The sequence below is a fragment of the Pempheris klunzingeri genome, chromosome 15 (assembly GCF_042242105.1).
Source record: "Pempheris klunzingeri isolate RE-2024b chromosome 15, fPemKlu1.hap1, whole genome shotgun sequence".
Classification (NCBI taxonomy): Eukaryota; Metazoa; Chordata; class Actinopteri; order Acropomatiformes; family Pempheridae; genus Pempheris; species Pempheris klunzingeri.
This window is the reverse complement of record NC_092026.1, coordinates 12,265,338-12,283,595: the sequence shown is the minus strand read 5'-3', so window position 1 is coordinate 12,283,595 and position 18,258 is coordinate 12,265,338. Positions and strand designations below refer to the sequence as shown.

Here is an 18,258-nt window from a genome sequence, read left to right as displayed (position 1 = left end):
TTTAATAGTTTAAAAAAAAAAAAACAACAAAAAAACTATTTGAATTGCCTCTTTGCATGAAGATGCAATAAAAATACATTTGCAGTGGTTTGCCTCTTTTGTTTGTGTTTCGGCTTCTGCGAGGCTACATTAAAGCCCTTTTAAGCCCTATTATTTTGAAAATACAATATATTCCTCACTAATTCCCATCCTTCCTAACTCCTCTTATTTTGAAATCAACGACCCGGAAGCCGTCGTACGTCACTTCTCTTAGTTCCTGTCCTGTCAGAGTCCTGGAAGTTCTTCCTCATGGCTCAGACAATTCAGAAATTCGTTGCAAAAGTGCCAACAGCAGTTGGTGGTGAGTATATTCGCCCTTGTTAGTTTTAAACCATAGACTGTACATGTGTGCCTGAAGTATTGGTTAATAAACCTCAGTTAGCACCCGCTAACCGAGGTCACGATGTTTCACCTGGTTAGCACCTGCACAGCTTCAGTGTGACCTCTGGTACGGTGAGATTAGGTGTCAACATACGAGTCAATCACTGCAGCAGGTTTTAGAGAGGTGAAGTTGTTCGAGAAAGGCGAACTGGCTACTGGCTACTGGCTTTGCTGCTCCGTAAGCTAATGCTATTCCTAAAAAGGTTCGTTTTTTATCACTTGCAGCCGTCATCGGTTACTCCAAACCCCGGCTAGCGACCTTTTGGTACTATGCCCGGGTGGAGCTCGTCCCACCGTCCCCAGCTGAGATCCCCAAAGCCATAGAGGCTGCATCGGGCCTCATCAAGAGCTACAAGTCAGGACGCGTTGGGCAGACCACAGTAAAGGTGAGTCCATTCATTTAGGCCCAGAATCATTAAAGCCATACACTAAGCTGAGATGCCACGCACTTGCCGATTCACTGCTTTCCTCTGTATGATATGACTATGAAATTGATAGTGGACGTTTTAAACTGTTGGTGCAAGCTGTCTGAACATGTAACCTCAGGTGGAGGTTTTAATTTTGGATTTTTCTTCAAATGGAAATGACTGGACTCATTACTCCAAAATGCAGATGTTGGTATTATTCCTGATTTGTTCAGTCAAATGATGAAATGGCAAATGCACATCACATTTATACCAACAGAGCTATTTTACAGAAGGCCATCATTACATCTGGATGTGACTGAAACTGTGCACACCAGATACAGTACATGGTTAACCCCTTGGCTCAGATGTCCAGACCTCTGTGTGTTGTATGCACCAGTTGTGCAGTTGAGGAAACAGGATAGTTATGCAATGACGTCAGCCATTTTCAAAAGTGAACAATTATACAAACTTCATACGTGACACATGCAATGAAATGCATAAACTGTCCTGGATGCATGAAAAGATAAGTGTGTGTGATCTGTGACTGGTAGCAGGTAATTCTATGCATGAGAGGGGCTTGCACTTCATGTTACAATGTTGGGCCTCTTAAGTACAAACTATCTAAACTCTGTCTTTAATTCTACCATTCAAGCTGTGAATGAAATTTTAATGTTTTTTTTTGTTTTGCAGGATGCCTTGAGAAATGGACTCGTGACCACTGAGGTGCTCATGTGGTTCTTCATTGGAGAGTGCATCGGCAAAGGAGGCATTGTTGGATACGATGTCTAATAATTGTCCTACTCTTTCCCCTTTTGCGCTTCTACTTGTCACATTCTCAAAAACATACTCTAACTTTTCAAATAAACAGATGACTATAGTCAAAATATATTCCGTGTCTCTTGAGTATTAATTTGGAGAGGGAGTTGGGTCATATTTTATTCACAAAGATTTACAAAAAAATGCAAGAAACCAAAAACAAACTGGGAAAAAGTTTGTAAAGGGTTTTGGGACATTTGCCGATGCCAACAAACTGTTTGTTAACTAAGCTGCATGTTTTATACATTTTGCTGCTATGTAATGATGGACATCTCCTCTCGCTCTCGACTCTCTGACATTGCGTTTACAACATTTCCCAAATATCTGCAGAAAGCTTGCCTCACATCCTCCGGTTCTTCCTCCAGGTTGGAGTGACAAATTGGCAGTTTGCTCAGATGTGAAGCTGTCAAAAAGAATGAACACGTTAGCCAGTAATAATGAATAACTCTTAAAACAGCTTTGGGAGGCCTGCAGTGGAAGGTACCTAAAGGCAGCCGTCTGTCTTCTACCCCGCTGCCAGGCTTGTGGTGAGCAACGAGTAGACACTGGTTGTCCTGCAAACCTTGAGTGGAGATGAACATCGAATGCCACGTCTCTATTTCTTTGAGGTGACTTGGAACATCAGGATTAAAAATGATCACAACACCGCTGGAGTCCTTCAAGAGTGCCGGCCAGCATGATTCAAATCTGTAAGAAGAGATTATATTGTATATCTGCTGCATTATACACCAAAAACCAGTTATGGCAAGTTGCAGAACTTTCCTTAAACATCACAAGCTGTGACTGTCATATCTAAGACGTTCATTGTAAATATGTTTGGTATTTAACTTACTTAAAATCTCCTGAACAGTCCCAAAGTTCAACCTCGCATGTCGAGTTGCCTTCAGGTTGTGATTCAAACTCCAAAATCCTTGGAATAGAAAACAGTTGCATTTTGTTTTTAGAATATCTCTCCAGGCAAATTAGATTTAGTATTGTTTTAATAACCTAATCATGGAGAAAATAATTTTCCACTAAACTTAATATGACACTCCAAATATTCTGTTGGGTGCCGTTTCCCTTGGATTTAATGAGTTTGGGTAAACTACTGTGTGGAAAGCAGTAATGTTGACACAGGGTTTGTACCTTACTCCTTGAGTAGGTGTGTATTCACCTCCCACATTTTCTGCTGTGTCTGAGAGAAAGTTTGCAAGAACCGTTTTCCCACTCTGAAAAATAGACCGTTTATTTTTTTTAGAGTAGTTATATCTGTTAGAATGCAAGAAGCACAATACTATCATCAGTACATAATCACAGTAAAGGGCCTATTTTACTTTTTACTATCAATATGCAAGTAAATTTTACTGCTAAAAGGCCTTTTTCACAGCAGACAGTTTGACTTGTCATAGCTGGAAAAGCACAGGTGTTATTAATAACTAACGGATGCATTCTGAACATGGAACACTTACATGTTAAGGCGTCATTGTTTATGTTATCAGTTACACGTGTGTTTTTCCCTGCTGTGACAGGTCAAACTGTCCACTGTGAAAAAGGAGCACAGTGGCTTAATCTACATTTTGAAAGGAGATTTTTTTTCTCGCACTGTGGTAATCTGACATTGCTTATGGCAGCCATTTTTACGTCATTAAAAGCCATCATTAATGTATTAAGTTAAACTCGTGCTTTTCCTTTCAAGGCAAGTCACAATTGTGCGCTGTGAAAAAGGTTTTACCACCTTTCCTTAACAGTGGATTGTCATTGGACTGAACTCTTTATAGCCAGGCATCACAATAGTTTTACCTAAGTACAGGTATGGAGGTAATGTGCTTTAAGTATCAAACATTAAAATAATCACAATTCAGGCAGAATTACATCTTTCATTGTATATTGTAATATTAGATCATGATTATTAAAAGCCTTGACTTGTAAGCAGCAGTTCATTGTTGTAACTAGTCGAGATGGACTTAATTTAAATGCATTTACAAACTATTTGTTTGTATAATTTATAATGTATCATGAACTTATATATGTTTTATGTAAAATATGAACCCGCAAACTCACTAGCAATAACTATAGCTATCATATAGATGTAGTGGAATGAAAAGTGCAATATTTTCCCCTGAAATGTAGCTACGTTAAAATGTAAAGTAGCATTAACATGGAAACACTGTTGCCATATAATGCGCTTAGTTACTTCCACCACTAAGATAGCCACCTTTGTAAACTTAACCCAGGTGCTCTGGTTTGTGATGCATGCGTACACTTCAGATATTTTTGTGTTTGTTGTTTTTAGCACAGACAAATCATGCTAGTTTTTGAGCCTCGTACAGAGACCTGAACACTGATGGGGCTATGAGAACACGTCCGTACATAAAGGCAGTATTACGCTTTCACTCTTAAACATTTATCCAGCTAGTTACCTACCGACATTTGACAATAATAATAATAGGTATTTACGTACCTCACTGGGACCAATAAGGAGTATTTTTGCTTTGAACATTTCCACTCAACAGAAGCAGAACATTTGCTAGCTGTCAAGCTAATCTCGACTGAAGAAGCTCGGGGAATGCTAAACTACGCCACCATAAAACACGTTAAATAACATTCAGATTAAATCTGAGTAAATATCCGAATAGCGCTGTGTTGGCCTTTGAGTGTAACGTCGTGAAATGCACTCAATATTAGCTAATAATCTTCGTAACTTGGTGTCACCCGAGGATAGTTTGAGACGCTGTGGCAGTAAACTTCCTTTTCGTTTCTATGGTTTCAACCAGTGTCTTTTCATTGGCTGTGCGTAGCTTTAATCAAACGTAGTCCCGCCCTCTTCCCCTGGGGAACAAATCAGCATCGAGAAAATACGGCGGTGTAATTACGTTGCTTCAGAGTTAACCAATCCGGTTCGACTTTTTTGAGGGGGGCTCCTTAGTTTTGAGTAGCGTTGTTCACAACGGACACCAAGCGAAAGCGTAAGTCTTGTTCACATTTTTAGAGGCACTGTTTTGAAAGAAATTGCTATGTTTTACACCTAATGGCGAGAATCAGTTGTTTTGCTTGCTGGCAGAATTAGCAGTAATTATTGCTGTCTTTGGCGTAACGTAAACTCAACGTAAAGTCACTTAACTGTGTGTTGCTATGGAGTAACCTTAGCTTGCCTGACAACCTTGCCTTACTGTCCTTTAGCTAACTGTAGAAGTCATATTAGTGTGCTTTGCCCTCCACTGTTAACACTAACTTATACTGCATGTTGTTTTTTCTCAGTAGTAAGAGGTATGTCTCCAGAGGATGAGCTCCAAAGTCCCTCCCTTGGTTTCAGCTCTACAAAGGAGGATGCCACTCTGAGCTGTGGGGATCTGGCTTGTTCTCATGAGCAAGGGAGAAGAAGCAGAGTACGCAGCAGTCTCCACACAAGGACCCCAGAGGCTGACATCAATCGGTGAAGTCCTATGATGCATGCACATGTTGGGCATAGTCTAAATCTGCAACAGCATAACTGATTTCAAGCATTTCCTCCCTGTTTTTTTTTTTTTTTAGTCACGGAGACCACGGGGGTGGAAAAAGCCACTTCCTGAAAATACTGACAGATGCAGAAGCAGCTGCCAACTCCGCTGCCATACAACTTGTGTCTTTTAAAGATGCCATGGAGGATGAATTTGCTGTGTGTTTGTTGTAATTTTGCATGCATGAAGTTGGGTTGAAATGTGGGAATCCAACACCCTTTGTCCTAAAATAAGCATCATTTTGACAGTCATGACCCATTTTTCTAACTTCTTTTTCTCTTACAATGCAGGATTCAAAACGTTCTGCTATTGAGAAGCGCCGAATTGCAAGGCAGAGAGGACTTTTGCTGGAGAAGTTGGAAGAGTTCAGACGAATCAATAAGTCTGTTCGACAGAAACTGAAACAGCTCCAAGATGCAGAGGTTGGTAATGAATACTTGGTACGTTGCTCTGAATAATCAGCGGGTCTAGATTAGCAGTTGTGGCGCTATAGTAACTTTAAATTCATAGTAGCAAATGAAACACCGACATAAATGCCTCTTGGAAGTGTTTGAACTTGTGTTTTTCATTTTCCTTTTAGCTTGTTTGAAATAACTTGTGTCTTTTCATATAGATTGATCGACTTGACACGGACCACCAAATTGACATCTTAATGAATAAGATCACACAGGCTGAGAGTGAAAATGCGGTGAGTGTTTCATTACATTTAGGCAGTGAATCAAAGGAAATAATGTAATCTAAGTGTTAGCGAATTGCGCTTTGTGCTTAAGATGTGGCAACCTGGCTGAAGATTTAATCTATGAAAAAGGTTAATCTGGGTTAATCTTGTGTAATGTGGACTGGCTTGAATGGTTCAATTGGTAACAGTTGGCCAATTAATGTAAAGACTGTGCACCCAAAATAGCCACATTTAGTAGTAAACAAATGTAGTAACTGAAAGATATGGCAGAAAGGCATCATCTGTGTGAGACTGAATGCACTTTTATCGAATAAGAACTCTAACATTTACAAAGAAGAGGCTCAGATGATGTAATGATTGCTGTCATTTTCTCCTAAAGCATCTAAAAAGAGATTTGAGTGAGATGGAAAGAAGATTTGAGGAGCTGATGGATCTGCGGAGAGAAGAGCAGGTCAGCACAGCAGAGGTCATCATATAGATGTGAGTCTAAAAATAGCCTTTGAAAGCATCTATCTGTAATGGTCTTCACAGGAGAACATTAAGAGTGCAGTTCACGTGACCAAGTCTGTGGAGGCGACTCGTGCTCACCTGCAGGGGCAGCTGCGTAACAAGGAAGCCGAAAACAATCGTCTGACTGCACAGCTACGGGTACAAACTACTCCATAGACGAACTGCTTTAAAGAGAATGAATGATGCTCCAGCACAGCGTTAAAGGTATATTGTCTTTTCCAGACATTGGGGAGAACCCTGACCGAGCAAAAGATGGAGATTGGTGATCTGAAAGGCTCCATCACTTCTTTGACTGAGAAGGCAGCACAGGACAAAGAATCTCTCAAGAAAGCCACCCGAGCACAGAAGCTGAGAGCTGAGAGATTTGAAGCTGCTATTGAGAAATGTTATACGCAACTGAAGGAAAAGGTGTGTCGAAATAGCTGTGATTGTTGGTTTGCAAAATGGTGTCTTTACTGTTCGCGGTTACATCATTCAAGGTGTTGTTTTGACTTTCTTGTCTTGGTTGGCAAACAGGACGCTCAGCTGGCCAAAGCCCGTGTAGAAAGAGACTCCAGGAAACAGCAAAAGGAGGAGATGATTGATGAGAAAAACAAACTCGTATGTCACGTAGAGTTGTTGAAAAGGTTGGTCGGTTCTCTTTTCCGCACTCAACCCTGTTTTTGTGTTAGAACTCAATACACATGTGGCAAGCCGATTTTTACTGATGGATTTTTAATGAAGTCAAATTGTAGACATGACAGCGAGGCTGCGGAAGGAGAAAGATGAACTCAACGCAGCCAATGAAATTGTGATGCAACGCGTTGAAAAGCTCATTTCTGAAAACGGAGACCTCAGCATCAGTAATGCAGCACTCAAGGTACAAGTTGACAAACGGCTTGAACGGGAGAATCACCACTGTAAAAGATATGAAAACACTTGCTGCATAAACATGCGGTCCATATACTATCCGTACAGTCATTTAGTAATCAACAGGCAGCCGACAGATGAAAAACTGTCAATTCTGTCTGGCCTCTCATGGTTGTGCACGTCAATCATATCCTTAAGAAAGCAGCATCCTCTCTCTCTCTCTCTCTCTGATTTTCATTTCTATTACTAAAATGATTGCGATTCCTGTGTGATCGCAGGCATCTGTTGCTCAGTTGGAGCAGCAGCTGGATGATTGTGAGTCTGCCCTGGTAGAAGAGAAGGTTGAGTCCCAGGAGAGGAAGCATCAAGCCGAACAGAGCCTCTATCAGGTTCACATCTGTTCATTCATTTTACTCTTTAGTTTTTTTCTTTTATTTATTTGTAGAGCGCTAAACAGGGAGATTAGGCTTCCCTCAACAGAGTTTTCTATTTGATTGTTTTTCCAAGTGTGTATGATTCTGTTTTCCTCAGGGGAAGAAAGGATTAAAGGCTACAAACTGTTGTGCTTTAAACTGTTAATCCTTTCATCCTTTCTTCCTGTGCCATAAATCAGCCATGTTTTGTGGTGTTCTGACTCTGTTAACAATTTTAACAGTTGATTTTATCCTTTGTGTAATTCTTCCTCTTTCAAAACAACAAAAAAACGAATGGATGATTATAATAATTATAATTAGATAAAGGCTAATTGCTGTATATCCGTACCATTTTCACAATGCCAACAGGAACACATAATGTGGCCTGTTGAGATAGCTGGATGAGTGATTCAGTTTCCAGTTGTAGTGAAGGACACAGCAGCTTTAATTATACCGTTCTGGGTGTTTTTGTAGGTTGCAGAGCTTCAGGCTGAAATAGACGACCTGAAGAGGAAATATGCAAATCTTTTAAAAGAGGCGGAGAGGACACGAGATGGAAAAGACACAGAAGTTGAGAAGGTAACCTCCTGCCTCTCCATATATCCTATATGTGCACAAATCATAATCAATAACGATAATGTATTTAACAATATACATATTATTTTAGGTGACTAATTTCTTTATTTTTTGTTCTGTTAACAGTACTGTCGTGCATTTCTTGAATTTATTTATTTTTTAATCTTCAGTGTGTATACTGTACAGTTACTGTTACTTTATCTCCTTTTTCCTTTGCTATTTATCTTTCTATTTCCTAATCCTGAAACAGCATTGAAGGTGAAAGGGCAAAACAAGAATTTTTATCTGTGCATACAACAAGAAAACGAATGAATTAAATTTACTGCTGCGTTCAGCTCTGCACCACTATTTCTCCTGCTATTGAAAGGCCAGTCAGAGATGAGATGTTAGATGTTTCTTTTGCTTTGTCAGCTGCGTAACATTTTGCTGTGCCTGGATCTGCCGAGGCTCAGTCTAAAGATGATAACACATATCTTTGAGCATCTCCTTCAAAGCTGTGGTGAATCTTTGGGCTAATATTTTGTCTGTTCCATCACCTCACTGCTTCTGCCGTCCTGTGGAGCCCAGGTGAGGCAGGAGCTGCAGGAGCGTGTGGAGGAACTCAGGTCTTACCCTGAGTTACTGAGCGCAGCTGAGCAGAGTTTCTTTGAGTGCCAGGAGAACCTGCGACGCTCGGAGAGGAAGTGCTCAGAAAAGTCAGAGTCCATTAGGCAACTGCAGGTTCAGGTGTGCAACGTGACCTGTGCCGGTCAGAGAATGTGAAATGTAGCCATTTTCCTACATCTGACCACTAGGTGGTAGTAAAACCTCATGTATCCGTTGCCGTGTTTTGTTTTGTGGTCCTGCTGTGAGTTGGTTTTGGTGTTTGTGATAAAAAAAAAAAAGACTGATTGCAGTGGAAAAAAAGGTTGCAACCATCCTTACATATGTACCCATTAGTGAGTGTGTTGTGCTGTGTGATTCCTCCTCAATCATCCACGCGTTTCTGATCGTAAAGATCAACTGGCATCTTGATAACTGCCCATTTTGTGTTTGTTAGATTGTGGCAAGTAGCGTTAAATGGGCTGTTCTTTAAATCCAGCATTGCATGTGATCCGCTCCATCCAATTGTGACCAGTTCAGGTGATTCTGAATTTTACGTTTTACACACACAGATGGAGAGTCAAACAAAACTGCTGAGATCATCTGTGGAGATGAAAGAGTCCATTGATGAGGCTAATTTACAACTACAAGAGAAAGTGAAGTCTCTCCAAAAGTAAGACACTCTCTCTTCTCAAGAATGCAGGGATGTTTTTTTTTTTGTTTTTTTTTTTGCACACATAGCACATGTGTCTGTGTGTTTATAGGAAGATGGACAAGCTGCAGCAGGAGAATCTGGATCTGGTTCGGAGGCTCGCAGCTCAGGAGGAAGCTCTCAGCTACAGTAACCGGCAGCTGGATCAGCGCTCCTCAGACTGCGAGGCCCTCAGCCGGCAGCTGGAGGCAGCTTTAGCCGACGTCAAACAACAGGTACATCTCAGAGACAGATCAATGAGGAAGAAGTGAGCAATGAAAGAGATTTGAGTTCTAGTTAAAACTCACATCCAAATGTTGTTTTTTCCTATTTCATCATCTCTTTTTATATTTGTCAGTATGCTCTGATGTAGGAGATTTTGAAGATTGTAAACAACAATGCAAATTCTAATTTTGTTGTTTTACCACTCTCTACCTCACAGTTTTAAGCTTTAAATTAATAATGTAAAAAATATTCATGTTATGATGTGTGTCATGCATTATTGATACAGTGCAGAACAAACAAGCCCCTACATTGATTTCCTGAATCGGTTTCTATTTTGTGTGCTTGCTATTCTAATCCTGCAGCCTTTGATATGACAGGCGTTTCCAGCGGAGCGATGCGCTTCACTTTGTCAGATAATTTAAAGGTTTCCCATTTGTCCAGGTAAACAAGGTAAAAGAACAGGCTGTTTCCAGACAAGAGGCCTTTCAGACCAAAATCCTGGAGCTGGAAGCGGAGAAAAGCAGAAGGGATAATGAGCTGAGGCTTCTTCGCCAGAATAAGCTCACCGTGAGTGTCGTGCTTTCCTTGAGCTTATAAAGCAACTGGAACATGCTCAGGTTGTACCGAATTCAGCTTTGATGCAACCTGAGACGCGTTGATGTGGAGTAAACGTCTGTCCGTCTGTATTTTCTGTCCATCAAATCTGCAGGCAGAGAAACAGTTTGAGGTGCGTCTGAAGGACCTGCAGCTCAGTCTGGACCAATCAGAGAGCCACAAGCAAAGCATTCAAAACTACGTTGACTTTCTCAAAAACTCCTATAAGACGATGTTTGATGAGGGACTGCAAACATCGCATTTTCTGAAATGATCTGTTTACATTTTAGTATTTGTATTTATTTTTTGGGTACTGTAATATTTATTTAAAAAACGGGAATTCAGGCAAGACTTTATATGTCTTTTTTGGAGGAAGTGAAAGCTTATTTTTGGATATCTACTTCTGCATTTTAGCTGACTGGGACATTTGCTCTCCAGGTTTGGGGGAAATCTGCTGTTCTTATGAGAAGTTTTGATACTTATTTTTAGCTCACGTCCCAAGAGACTTTATATGATTTTCACATGAATGCAAATTGTTGACTGTGAATCTTTGGTGCTGCTGTCTCTTATTCCCACAGAACAAGGATCAGTCTAAGGTTTAGATTGTTGATTGTTGATCAGAGACTTATCTGGTGAAAACAGACATTAACATTACGGATCGACTCATTTAAAGTTTCTAAAAGAAGTCACAAACCCCTCTGAGTTTGAGTTGAGACCTACTTGTTTGATATTGAGATGTGAATTGTTGACAGACGCTCAATTAGCTGTTCAACACCTTAATGTTTCAAATCATGAGTTTGTTGTGAAGGCTTGAAGAAAACAACCAATCTGTTAAAAATGAATTGCCAACAATTTTTCTCTGATTTAATTGAACACATTTGTGTAATGGACTATTGGTCAGATAACTTATAGGCATTTTTAAACAACTTATTGGTATTTCCTTGACTAAATAGGGTTTCCAACTGGAGAAAAGTAATGTGCCACTAGGTGGAAGCGTTATGTTAGCCATCTTCTCACTTCTGTCGAGTGTCACATTTCACCCACGATGCATTGTGCGTTTGGCCATCAGTCTTACTTTAGTCACTACTACATGAGCTCTCTGCTACTTGAAATGTTTAATGTGTATCACAAGTTTAAAACTTGGTTTCTCTGTGTGCAACTGGCTCCAACTCAAACTTGTTTTTTGCTACATTTTGATGCTGTACATAAATCTGTCTATGAAAGCAGTTGTTATACCAATACAAGAAGTACTTGAAAATCAAATATCATAGTTGCATACGTCCTTCTGTGTTGACCTGTGGTAAAATAAACCTCTTTTGCCACTGTGCTTCATTTAAACATGAAATACACTGACTTTGTTGTCTGTTTTTGTGGTGATCATAGAGAATGTGTGATGTGTATACTGAATGTGTTTTATGTTCTGAACCTCAGCTGGAATGAGATGAATGATGCTGAAAATCAATAGTTAAGCTGTCGGCTGTGGAGCTAATGCCTTTAGGGTTGCAAACATAATTACTGAGAACACTGGGATGTTTCCAAACCACCTTAAACTCTGTTGCTGGTGGAGGTTTTTTTACACAGAGAACACAGGTATCTGCTGCAACATGATTCACCTAAAAGCTGCACAGCTGAATATGTTTGTGTTGCACTGTTCTTGGATCTCGTTGTTGTGCTGCTGTATCCATGGTAATAAACTACCATGAGTGCAGCGTCCAGGCTCTGGTGTGTTCTTGCAGTGGATGTAGTCCCCCGAGTGAGCAGTGCTCCTCTCAAGTTCTCAGAGACAAAGCTCTATTGTGCTCTCCGTCAGGGGATGGAACCATTTCATCTCTGCTTGCGTCAGTATCCCTGTTTTTCCTTTGCTCTTGTTCTCGTTCTCTTGGTCTTGCCCATTTACGTAATTGTGTTGATCACACTTTGGGAATTTGCTTTTCTCTGCTGTTTGCTGGAAAATAAGCTTATATCTGACTTCTGGCAGTTTGGTTGGTATCACGATTCAGATGGACACACCCTGAGCTTATTAGACTCAAATAAATTGGATGACCCATTTGTCTTGTTGTCTGTTGGGCCAATTGTCAAAGCGAACAGAGGCTCCACTGTTGCATATATTAAAAAGAATTTCTGAGGGTCACACACTGAGTGGATGAGCTGCATAACACAGGCTTGCAGCTTTATTATTCTTACTTTAGAAGGGAAAGGGGTGAAATTGGCGCTGTGTTGCCTTTGTTATCAGCAACAAGGAATTTCAGATTTGTCCTCTGTTCTGCATGAAACATCCCTCTGTGGAAAGTTTAGATTATTCTCTGTTACCGTTTAACATTTTATCACAACAGAGATCTGCAGCTTGCACCTCGCATCTGTCCAACAGCAGGAAAACCACTTGGAGGTTTACATTACACTCATTCCCTAAACTATTCAGTGGCATGTAGGTCCTCTCAGAAGTGGGTCAGCCAGATGCAATTCAATCAGTTTAGCTCATTTCCTACTGAAAATTGTTGCATGAGACCCCCTTGAGACAATTGTGTCAGATTATGGCAAGCTCCATACTTTAAAATTTTTCGCCTTTTTTTCGAAAAAATAAAATAGTTTGAAAACTGTATTGTTTTATGTTTTTTTATTTGTGAAAAATTAAAACAAAATTAACAATTTGGCAGTTAATTGGCCAACTTACATACAGTACAGTATATTCCCAGCCTTCAGTCATATTCCAACATTTAACATAGACAAGTGAGTGTAGCGAACAGGCTGTCAAACCAACATTATAGTACAATATCCCATTGTTAAATCTAACAATACATTAAGTGAAGCATGAGACGTTAACCCTAATAAATAAATCAAAAGCAACACGCCAACATATGACTGATTTAGTAGCTGCCATCTTTTTTTTTTTTACGTCATTTCCATGTTGTCATGTGACATGTCTTGTCAAGAGAGGCTTAAATATGCAAACGTATGTGTATAAAATAAAAGTCAAACGGACATGTTGGTTTAACAAGAAAAACATGAATTTCCACAATGTAAAAAAGCAGCTTCAAAAAGAAGCAAAGCATAAGGCTCCAATGTTATGAAGCAAAATCATGAACAATATAGTTCGAGAAATTCATCCTACAGATGTCTGCGACCTCACAGTGCGTCTTTCCAAAAGTCAACACTTAAAGGGACTTCTTAAATTGAGAACTTTACACTTTGAGTTTATGGATATCATTAAAAAGTCTGTGGGGGGCAGCTGTCCTTTCGTTGTTGTCGGAGCAGCCTAGGTTGCACTTGCAAGACTCAATCACCATCACCATCCTGCTGATGATCTCTCCATCTCTGCATTGGAAGCGGACAGATGACGTCTGGGTCCGGTGAGGCCTGCAGCACCGCCCATCCGAGCAGGACCCGCAGTACCTCGGCTGGAACTTCTTCAGGCTACTGCAGCCTGCGTGGGTCAGTTTAACTGGACGGCTGGCCTTTTCTATGCGGTTACATTTCTGACCGTTCTGTGAGAAAGACATCGAAAAGCACGTGTCAAATGAGAGCTCTCAAAGATTACAGACTGCCATATAATGAAATAATCAAAATCAATCCTAAAAAAAAAACAAAAAACAAAGCATTAAAAGTGAGGAATGTACCTTCACCCTGGAAGAGGTTAGTTGGTTGCATGGGCGTACTTCACAGATCCGAGTCTCTTTCACCAGTTTGCACTGGGTGTTGCTATTGGTCACCCTAGTGGACGTCCCAGTCCCACAGGATTTGGAGCAGGGTGACCAAGCTGAAGTTTGAGACACGCATTCAACTCCTCTGACCAAGAGGTGGCCCACTGGCTGACTCCTGAAAGCTGCACAAAGGAAAGAATCAAGCTTTAGAAGAGTTTAAAGGAAACTGCAATGAAGACATCTTATGCACTTGTTGCTATGTTTGTAATTCCACATACACACCCTTCTTAGACACTTTAACAATATCACCTGAAAGATATTGTGTAAAACTGCTCACCAGGCAAAGACTTTGACTCTCCTCTCCACGCAGGAGCTAACTCATTCCTGTCAGTAAGGTCATCTTCAGACGGTCTGTCTTTTTTCCTGTGTTTCTTCTCCACGGAGCTCTCTATCTTTGCTTCCTGAGGGCAGACGAGTTGTTCACAGCACAGCCCCGGTACCTTGACCCGCCTGGGCCTGGCACAGCCCAGCTTAGGCAGCGTGAGCTCGTGCGGGCAGAGGGAGACACATCCAACAGCACCGTCCATGCAAGTGCACTGGTGTTTGCAATTTGGACGGAAGATTTCCCCGTTCTGGTAAATCTTGTTGTTGTACTCGCACGTTCTTCCATCACCTGATACGGCTGTTTTAAAGAAACAGAGACAGTAGTGAGGTTTAAAATGAGAGGAGTAAATAGGAAAAAGTGAGTAAATTCATAAAGAACAGAGAGAGAGAGAGCAGAACAGGAGTCGTGGTACCTCGACAGATGCCCTTATCAGAGCCATATCTCCCTCCAAAGTTGCACTCCAGACCCTTTGTGTGGTCACATGGCTGTGTCTTGCTGCAGTCTTCAAAGAGCTGCCGTGCACAAACTTTACAGCATCCACAGCCGTCCAGCATGAGACTGACTCCTGCTGGACAACTGGGGGGCTCAGGAGGACACCAGCAGTCCACCGGGCATGAGGCTGAGACCTGAGATAAAACATGACATCAGACATTTCTTATCAGTCCTTTTATAATCCCTTAATTAAACGACCCATCTGTGAACGAACAGAGATTACATCCTCACCAGTGTAACGCAGAGGCTCAAAATGACAAAGACTTTCCACATCTTCAGAGGTTATGTTTCCTGAGTAGAAGAAAAAAACAACTTTCTCTCTATCAAACAGCAGACCTGGCAGCGAGTTCACGAGTGCCTGCTCTCCCTCTTTTGGAGACCCCATCTCCTTTTATACACTCCGAGCAGATCTGACGTATACGCGGGCTGAAGAAGTGTCCCAAAACTATGAGAGGAATGCTTTTCCACGCGTCCTCCCATAAGCCCAAAAGGAGCTCCCCCCCTCCTCCCCTCGCACTCAGCAAGCCAAGAACCACCCCGTCTAACTTCAGTTCTTTCAGGGCTTTCTCTCCAATTTAATCACGTAATTACCACTTTTTATATCTCTTCTATAACCATGAAGTGGAAATCAGTTAATGAGTTTCTACAATACAATGTCATGCAAACAATGCATTACATTGTTTGCAGCTGAATACATTTATGCATTATTTATCATAAATGTTTGTTCTAAAATTACTTTGAATTTATTTGAAGAGCTTAACAGGACATTACATGTGTTCTGTGTGGTTTGTGAAAGTTGTCTTATTCTGTTTATGTCTTAAGTTTATTGTGTTATATAACAATGTTTTTATGCCTTATTCTTGTCCAGGTCTTTCTTAATCTCAGCGAGACTTTACTTTAATTAAAGGGGAAAAAAATCTGGTAAAGTAATATCACATTAAGTTATTTTTATACCTGATACCTGTAATATTTCATCATCAGCTGCATGCGTGTGACTGCAGCCCCACAATGGATTCAACATCAGGGCACCACAAGTCCTGACATAAATATTGAAGAAAAGCCACATATTTCTATGACCAACTGAATTTCTATGTCGGATGAAGCGTGTGTTTAGACTGTTTCACGTTGTCTGTGATTGATGTTTGTATTTTCTAACCTTACAGGTGTTAAAAGTCACAGATGAAATTCCTGTCCGTCGCCTACGAGGGTGTGGGAGGATTACAGTTTGTTTGACTTCAATATTTCAAAAAAGGAGAGGAGAGAGCCTCTTAGAATGCTTCAACCCCAGGAATCCTTTGTTCAGTCTGAATCAGAGCGTCCAGAATGAGAAACACACCAACAACAAAAAAAAAGAAGAAGAAAGAAAAAAAAAAAAGAAAACTTGAGAAATGCCTGGAGCAACATTCCTCTCAGGATGAATATTGAAGGTTTCTTTGAAATGGCTGCCAGGATAAAAAGCATCCTCTTCTACCCACATCAAAGAACAATGGAAGATATCAGGGGAAAAAATGCCTTTCCTTTCATTATAACCTGTGAGAACAAGAGGCAGAGCAGGGCAGACTGGCACAGCCTCCTTCTTATCTAACTGAAGTTACAAGGGCCAGCTGGAATCAGTGCCAGCTCAGGCAGATGAAGAGCGAGCGAGCACGGCGTACCGATGCCTGGAAATTGCTGACTGTTGTGGTTTGGAGTGGAAACTTTTCCCTCCGAAGTTGTAATATAAAGAATTTGCAGAACCATGTTAGGTAAGAGGAACATCAGATATATAACAGGCAGCTGGAGAACTTGGAAAGGAGCACAGATGGATGTTAAACTGACCTGTTTGATGATGTTATACACCAAACCTGCTCTTTCTGTTCCAGCAAACACCCACGTCCCATTCCTCCTTCTGTACGTCAGAGGTCAGGGTGACTGGGCTGAGACTTGGTGGCGTGTTTGATGGCACTTTAGCAAAGCAGAAGTTTGTCCATAGGGGGTTTTAAACTCAAATATCTCATTGCATAACTTCTAGTCACGATAATTGATATTGTGCCGCATCCAACTGAAATGAAATCACCCCATAGTTTGGTTCATTTCATGTCCCTGTCATCTGATGATGACATTAAATGGGACGTGGAGGGCAGTTAAATGTGAAAGATGGATGGAGAAAAGAGGAAAAGCGTAAAAATGCTGTGATACCGCATACATTCATGCTAAGATATGAATGCGAAATGGAGGAAATAAAAACACAATGTGGGATTCAGATTCTGTGTGGCGTAAAGATTGGCAACAGAGAGTGGAAAAGCAGAAATACCTCCCCAGTGTCAAACCACAGTGGGTCTGAGACAAGTCTGTTCCGGCTGCCATGTGAGAGCGGGTCATACGCTGTAGCACAGACGGGGTTGTCTGTGGGGGCTGTGCAGTTATGATTGCAAATCCAGTTCGTTACATCATTCCTATGAATGACTTTCCCTGCCTTTGTGTCTCGTTCACTGTTGGAGCCACTCATGAATCGGTACACTGGGTTCATCTGATTCTCTAACAGCTGATTCGACATTATTTCCAGGCTGCTGCTCTCCGCTGTTTGACATTAATGATGTGAATCATCGTGATCCTTTTCTGTCGAAAAGTGGCCTTGTGTTGTCAGTGTCTTTGGATGCTTTCTCGCCATTTAGTAAATGTTTTTTGCTCGAGTAAAGAGGCTGATGCACACAAGGTTTGACCTTCTAACACCTGACATTTAAAGGGCGTCTTTCCGCGCCAATTTCTCCTCCAGAAATTGCTGAGATGCAACAGCAGCCACGTCGTCATGGGAGCCTGTATATCCCCTCTATTTCAAATCATTATCATTACACGGACAAACCCTCGAGCAAGCAACAGAAGGCCGTGCCCTGATTTACACTTAGCATAGCTCAGTGCTTGGGGACGGTGTTTTCCAGCTACACAGTACATATTACACTGCAGAACATGACAAAACAAGCATAACAACAATCTCCTCAGGAAGCCCCCGTCCTCAAACACTCTGTGGCATATCGTGATTAGAGGGAAGTAAAAGTCCTGCATGCGTTTTGCCATTTTGCAATTTACTTCATGTTTACTGGAGTGTTGTTTTGGTTCTTCTCATGCACCATAGTTCACTATGCAGTCATGAGGACACCTTGTTCTCTCTACGCTTTGACTCACACTTTCCCTGCTGATCCACAATAACAGGGTACGGTGAACCACTGCAACTGCTTTAAAACGTTAAAACAACATTAGGACTCGTTCATCGCGGTAGCTGACAAATCACAATGCATTTTAAATCGTGGTTTACTGTGAAATACTGAGGCAGAACTGCATAAAATCAGTGTAATTTAGGTGACACTCAAACAGTAGAGGAAAGCACATTCGCTCAAGTTTGAGTTTTACTCAGAGTTACAGCTACTTTGTAAAACTTTGGATAAAGAAGTTAAAATCAGATCCACCTCCTCAACAAGCTGCCATATCAAAATGCCTCCTACTTCTTAATGCATTAGTAATTATGATT

General features: G+C 41.0%; 4 protein-coding genes across 4 annotated transcripts; 2 read left to right on the top strand and 2 right to left on the bottom strand.

Moving 5' to 3' along the window:
* The first annotated feature begins 229 nt into the window (after positions 1–229).
* Positions 230–1,715, top strand: LOC139214505 (ATP synthase subunit g, mitochondrial-like). The gene is made up of 3 exons (XM_070845377.1): positions 230–340; positions 646–806; positions 1,518–1,715. The coding sequence occupies exons 1-3, from the start codon at positions 289–291 to the stop codon at positions 1,614–1,616; spliced, it is 312 nt and encodes a 103-aa protein (XP_070701478.1). The 5' UTR covers positions 230–288; the 3' UTR covers positions 1,617–1,715.
* Positions 1,716–1,773: 58 nt separating this feature from the next.
* ift22 (intraflagellar transport 22 homolog (Chlamydomonas)) lies at positions 1,774–4,308 on the bottom strand. Its single transcript, XM_070845620.1, has 5 exons — positions 4,084–4,308; positions 2,769–2,851; positions 2,476–2,553; positions 2,128–2,330; positions 1,774–2,046 (listed from the first exon to the last, which is right to left on the bottom strand). Exons 1-5 carry the CDS (start codon positions 4,120–4,122, stop codon positions 1,898–1,900), a joined length of 552 nt encoding a protein of 183 aa, XP_070701721.1. The 5' UTR covers positions 4,123–4,308; the 3' UTR covers positions 1,774–1,897.
* A 578-nt stretch (positions 4,309–4,886) lies between these two features.
* On the top strand, positions 4,887–11,521 carry LOC139214541 (outer dense fiber protein 2-like). Its single transcript, XM_070845419.1, has 15 exons — positions 4,887–5,055; positions 5,154–5,277; positions 5,410–5,541; positions 5,733–5,807; positions 6,178–6,249; positions 6,330–6,446; positions 6,531–6,716; positions 6,825–6,934; positions 7,032–7,167; positions 7,436–7,546; positions 8,045–8,149; positions 9,301–9,401; positions 9,493–9,655; positions 10,086–10,211; positions 10,354–11,521. Exons 1-15 carry the CDS (start codon positions 4,892–4,894, stop codon positions 10,510–10,512), a joined length of 1,881 nt encoding a protein of 626 aa, XP_070701520.1. The 5' UTR covers positions 4,887–4,891; the 3' UTR covers positions 10,513–11,521.
* Positions 11,522–13,168: 1,647 nt separating this feature from the next.
* Positions 13,169–17,289, bottom strand: LOC139214144 (CCN family member 1-like). Its single transcript, XM_070844903.1, has 6 exons — positions 17,047–17,289; positions 14,985–15,026; positions 14,674–14,887; positions 14,214–14,558; positions 13,853–14,058; positions 13,169–13,720 (listed from the first exon to the last, which is right to left on the bottom strand). The coding sequence occupies exons 1-6, from the start codon at positions 17,287–17,289 to the stop codon at positions 13,418–13,420; spliced, it is 1,353 nt and encodes a 450-aa protein (XP_070701004.1). The 3' UTR covers positions 13,169–13,417.
* Between the last annotated feature and the right edge of the window lie 969 nt (positions 17,290–18,258).